This window comes from Acinonyx jubatus, chromosome E2, assembly GCF_027475565.1.
Source record: "Acinonyx jubatus isolate Ajub_Pintada_27869175 chromosome E2, VMU_Ajub_asm_v1.0, whole genome shotgun sequence".
In the NCBI taxonomy this organism is placed as follows: Eukaryota; Metazoa; Chordata; class Mammalia; order Carnivora; family Felidae; genus Acinonyx; species Acinonyx jubatus.
The window spans coordinates 3,287,132-3,292,835 of NC_069396.1; the positions used below are offsets into that span (position 1 = coordinate 3,287,132).

A 5,704-nucleotide genomic window follows, 5' to 3' on the forward strand; every position below is an offset into this window, starting at 1 on the left:
ATGGGGCCTCGGGGGGTGGTTCCCACGTCACCTACTACTCCTTTCCTAGGGGTCCTGCCCCAGGGCCACCAGCTGGGTGCTTAAAACAACGGAAACACGTCCTCTCCCAGCTCTGGGAGCAGGAGTCTGCGATCCGGGTATTGCCGGGCCCGGTTCCTTCTCAAAGGCTCTCAGGGAGGATCCTTCCGGCCTCTTCCAGCCCCAGGTGCTGCCGGCCATCCTCAGCGTTCCCGGGCTTGTAGGTGCACCACCCGGATGCCCGCGCCTGTCTCTACACGGCCATTGTCCCTCTGTGTGTGTCTGTACCCAGTGTCCCTCTCCTTGTAGGGGACGTAGGATCCACTCTAGTCCAGGCCGAGCTCATCTCAACTTTGTTACATCTACAAAGACCCAATGTGCCCAAAGGGCACGTTCACAGGCACAGGGCATGGGGGGCGGTGAGGACTTGCTCACATCTTTGGGGGGACCCAACTATGGTGCTTTATAACCACCGAATTTCAGTCCACCTCGGAGGCTTGTGTCTCTGCGGTGCAGACAGAAAACAGACCAGGAGTGGTGGGAACCTAGCACTCTCAGCTGGTCCTCCCCAAGCCGGGGCTCCCAATCCGCTCCCTCCACCAGGCCCCTCTGGAATCTCTCGGGCTCTTCCAGCTCAGAAACTGGGACAATGCTCTGTAAAACCCCAGCCGACCCGTTCAGGTTGGAGCCTCCCCACTTAAGTGACCCAGGGTGACAATTCTGATTGATTACGACCGCTTTCCTGGGGACTCGACCAGGATTCTGGAAAAGGCAACTTGATATTTCTCTGTTCCTTCCAACCCCAATGAACCTGGAGCACAAAGTGGAAAACTCCAGACACAGCGTGTAAAAATGGATTTTCCCCTAATTAGCCAATGAGGGGAAAGCCAGGGGCAGCCTGTCTTACTCCCGCAGAGGGACACCCCCACCTTCTGGAGCCCCTCCAGCCCCCACCTGGCCCCCACGCTGCTCGGCCCTGTGCCGAGAGGCAGACGAGATCAGGCAGAGGCTGAACACAAGCACCCAGTGGATGTGCACATCCGGGACAGCCACCTCGGGGACCACACGGGCCCTGCACCGAGAAGCAGAAGGGCCCTGGAAATGTCCACAAGATCCGTCCTCTAACCTGGCCAGATGGGCTCTGGGGCGAGCACGGGTGCCAGCGGGGGGCCCCTCCAGGCGGCGACGGGGCGAGGGCCAGCTCCTGGGAGAGGCTGGCAGCCCAGAGCTGAAGGCTGTCCCCAGGTGACAGTGGGGGCACGGCTTCTCCAGATGCAGCCACAGCCTTCGTCTGGGGAGGATGCGGCTTTGATCACAGCCCTGTGTCTGCCGGCTGGAGCCCGACCGTTTTCCTGCATCTCATTACGGGAGCGCGGGGCTGCCAGCACATGAGACAAGCCTGGCATTCTCTCTTTGACCTAATAAAGCCTTTCTGAATTGCTCTGCTCGTTCCTGGGGAAATGAGGAGGCCTGCTCCAATTACTGCCGTAAGAAAAGCCTCTTAGAAAATGCCGGAGTGCGGGCAAAGGAAGGCTCCTCCTGCCTGCCCGGGAGCAGGGCTCGGAAATCCCAGGCGCCTTCTCCAAACAGCCCCTGAGAGGAACCTGTGTGGCGCGTCGGGCTCTCTGGGAGAAGGTGGGGGCCTCTGGGGGCCTCCGAGGGCCCTGTTTTCCTCCCGCAGGATAGGGGGGCTCTTGTCTGCAAATTGGCAGGTGAAATTGAGCATTAAGGAAAAGTCAGCCTGGCCAGGTCAGGGTGGAGGCAGAAAGAATTTGGGTTTGGTAGGAAAGATGGCAAAATATAGTGGGGGGCGGGGGAGAGGGAGAGAGAGAGAGAGAGAGAGAGAGAGAGAGAGAGAGAGACTTTCACAAGGTGCTGGGTCTCTGAATTACAATGAGGCAGCCTTGCAGGACTCGGTCAGAGACTGTCCAGTCTGGGTTTGGAAAACGGTGGGATTGATTAGGTTGCTGTTCAGAGACCTTCACCTCCCGCCCTTACCTCCAACTCAGGAGAAAGGGACTCTAGAAATTGTTGAGCCGGGTGTCGCAGGCGGCCGACCCCTGGTTGGCAGGAGATTTAGGGAGTCCAGGGAAAAGGGAAGGGAGGGAAAGGAGTGGAAGAAGCTGGGTGAGGAGACCCTATCCAGGAGAGGCCCCAGTTGTCTCCATGGAGAGCAGGACAGATGGGGTCACCCCCCCCCAAGAGCTGTCCCCTGGGGGAGCAAGAGTTCCAAGCCTCTAAACCCCCAGGCTGATCAGACCCTGGATATGAGCTGTCTCCTGCTGTGGCAAAACGGTAGAAAATTACACAAACAACTGCACACATTGGTCTAAGACTGAGCTCAGAGATGCAATTATACGTCAGATTTTCTTAAACAGCGGATTTTTCTAATGAGCTTACGTTCATAATTCTGGTGGAGTGTTGGTGTTCTTGTTTTTAGGATAAAGGCCTAATTTGCTCTGCAGGGTCAGTCCCCTTGAAGCAGATTCACTTTTCCGCGCACAGCTTATCTGCCTCCAACTGTACCCATGCCAGACATCGCGAATCAATCACAGAACACACGAGGCCCCATGCCAGACATCGCGAATCAATCACAGAACACACGAGGCCCCATGCCAGACATCGCGAATCAATCACAGAACACACGAGCCTCCCTCTGACGACAGCCCTTCCACCGTGACCCTCTCTGTGCCTGAAGCTCGCTCCCTCCCTCTCCCCTCCCGAGGCTAGGTCTCAGTTCATGTTCGCCTCCAAAACTACTGTCCTGGCCATCACCCTCTCCGGACCAGCTGTCTCTGCCCGTGCCCACCCGATTACAGCACCGCACGGGTCTGCTCGCTTTCTGTCCTTCCCGCCAAGTGTGAGGTTCCTCAGAGCACGGGTTAATGTCCCGTTCACCGCGACCCCAGGGCCTGGCACAAAGCCCCACGTACTAGGAACGCGTGGTGAGCATTGCAGAGGTGTCCCCAGATCCCTTCCATCCTGCCTCATCGTGACATAGACACAGGTGAGGAGGAGGGGCCGAGCCTTCCCCAAGGTTCAGGTGTGAGTCCTTATCAGAGAAATCAGCCCAGGTAAGTCAGACCTAAAATACACACAGCATTTTATTCCTCTGGCCAGAAGGACTGGTCCCCGAATGGACACGTGATCCATCTGGGGCCAACAAGATGTGATGGGGCACTTGCTGGAAGCTTCTGGGTTCAAAGAAGAGTCCATTCTTAGGAACAAGCTCTATCTCCTTACGAACGGAGTGGTTATAGAGGTGATGCCTGGAACTTTTGCAGCCCGGAGTGCTTAATAGATGCCAGGCTTGGTAAATGTCAACAACTCTATGAAGCGGGTACTACGGCCATAGCCCTTTACAGGTGACAAAACCAAGGCCCAGAGAGGCTAAGGGACTGGCCTGATGTCACAGAGCCGATGGGCGGCGGAGCCTGGGTTTGAACTCAGGAGGCCTGTGGCCCCAGAGTCGGAACACTGAACCGCCTATCGTGTCACGACGATCGTGTGCATTTGCCACGTCAGGACATTCTACCTGGAATATCTCACCAGACGTCAGAGCAACCCCACAAAATAGCATTACATCCCACTTGACGGATGGCAGAGCCGTCTCTGAAAACCAGGGGAAATGCTACATCCGTGGACGGGTGGATGAAGATGGGAGGCCGGACCCGTCGAGTGGCCCTGACTCGATCCCCGTGCTCCCGGCCAAGACTGGGCTCGGGAAGTTCCCGTCGCCCCTGGAGCAGGCCCTTGGGACCGAGAGCCTCATCCTGTCTGGGATCGCCGAGGGCCGCCCTGGGCACCGAGTTCCCAGTAGCTTCAAAGGGAGCCCAGAGCCAGCGGAGGTCCCAGGGGGCACGGACAGCAGGAACGCCCGCCTGGCCCCCGCCGCTGTCGACGCGCCCCGCTGTCAGACGTCAGAAGCGCGAGGCGGCTTTGGTCTCGGCCGTCGGCGGATGCGACCAGGGCAGCGCGGAGCCAGGCGCTTCTGGGAACCGTGCCGGCATTTCCTCGTTTCGTCAGCTCGGCCGAAGCGCCCCAGAAACCACATGCAGAACAAAGTCTCCGGGGCTCTGTCTGGAAGGCGAGAGGATTAGGGGGGAAGAGGACGGCGTGCCACTGGGGAGCCTCCCCAGGGCCTGGGAACCTCTCCAGGCCTCCCCTGAGCCGACCGGCTCCCCCCGGGATGGCTCGGGGGCCTCGCGCTGCGGGAATCACAACCGGCAGGCGGCAGGGGCCGCCCGTGTCCTGAGCGGGGGCTCACCAGCCAGGGGTGCGGGCCCTCACGGGCCTGGTCTCAGCCCCTCAGACGCCCCGGGGTAAGGACCTCGCCGTCCCTCTTTCGCACATGGGCTAAACAAGGCTTGGGAGCCTGGCGGGCGACGGGGCCGGGTGCCAACGAGTCCGCTGCGCCCCAAGGGCCGCGCTGGGATTCTCACGTGCTTCTGTTTGCCTTGTTTTCACAGATAGCGTGGTGCAGAAACAAGAAAATAGAGGCAGTGTCATGGAGAGTCTCTGCGTCTCTTACAGATGAGGAGACTGAGGCCCAGGGACGTGAGTGACTTTCCCAAGGGCTCCACCCGCTCTCAGACGGGACAGGAGCCACTGGGGCTGGAATCAGAGACTCAGATAACTTCGAGGTGCTCGTGGCCGAGGCTGGGCTGGATCGAGGGAAGCAGTGAGGGGGTTGTGCGGGTTGCCGTGGGCGGGTCAGGAGGACGTGAGTGAGCATGGGGACCAGCTGGCCGTCCGACCTGCCACCAAAGGCCCGCTCAGAAAGGCTGTCATGGACCTGAGCCCCGACACCCCCACGTGGAGGTGGGAGTCAGCCAGGTCCATCGGGACCACCCTAGTCACCAGCCTCTGTCCCCAAGCCCTGCTGCCCACCCAGCAACCTACTCAGATGGGAGGGAGGCTCCGGGAGGGAGGCTCTGGGTGGGGGAGGGGGTCTGGAGGCCTGGGGGGAGGCCTCTGGTGGGGATCCGGGGAGACCCCGGGCCAGGCTCTGGGATGGGGAGGTTGGCTCTCAGGAAGAGGACAGGGAAGGCAGCCAGGAGGCACGCTCGAGTGCACACAGCCCCCCGAAGGGCGGACACACACCCGCCCGTGTTCTCTGCGCTCCCACAACCCAGGCGCCCACTGGCTCCCCGGGCAGGTCAGGACGAGGGTCTGGGGATGGTGGGCACACACAGCCAGGCAGGCTGCTCCCCAACCCAGACCGGGAGCCCTGCTGCGTCAGGTGCCCTCCCGGTGCCACCGTCTCTGCCCGCCCCGTCTGCCCTTCTTCCCCGGCTCCAAGTTGGCCCCCCTGCATCCCTGTGGGTGCGGCTCTCGCTCCACCTGCTTCTGTTCTCAGTCCTTCTCCCCCCACCTCTGCTCTCTCTGTCTCTCTCTCTCTGTGGCTTGCTCTGTCTCTCCCTCCCCACCCCAGGGGCTTCTCCCATGGACATTCCCGGGACAACCCTCTCCCCCAAACCCCACAAGCGACCCACTCTCGTGGCCTCAGAGCCCCGCTCAGAGCCACACGCCTGGGACCAGAGGCGGCCAGGAGACGGGTGTGGGCCTGGGGCAGGGTGGGTGGGGGCTTCGTTGTGGGGGCTGCAGGAGGCAGAGAGCAGCCGGCCCCTTCCCTGTCACCCTCCGAGTGGGCTGGGGGAGACCTCTGCAGAGGTTTGCATCTCGT

General features: G+C 60.8%; 1 protein-coding gene across 1 annotated transcript; it reads left to right on the forward strand.

The window, feature by feature from the left end:
• Positions 1 to 2,772: 2,772 nt before the first annotated feature.
• Positions 2,773 to 4,952, forward strand: LOC128313313 (translation initiation factor IF-2-like). Its single transcript, XM_053211166.1, has 2 exons — positions 2,773 to 4,340; positions 4,552 to 4,952. The coding sequence occupies exons 1-2, from the start codon at positions 3,616 to 3,618 to the stop codon at positions 4,553 to 4,555; spliced, it is 729 nt and encodes a 242-aa protein (XP_053067141.1). The 5' UTR covers positions 2,773 to 3,615; the 3' UTR covers positions 4,556 to 4,952.
• Positions 4,953 to 5,704: the final 752 nt, after the last annotated feature.

Excerpts from the sequence above, each read along its gene's own strand:
- LOC128313313 (XM_053211166.1), top strand. The coding sequence starts at position 3,616 with ATGGCAGAGCCGTCTCTGAAAACCAGGGGAAATGCTACATCCGTGGAC.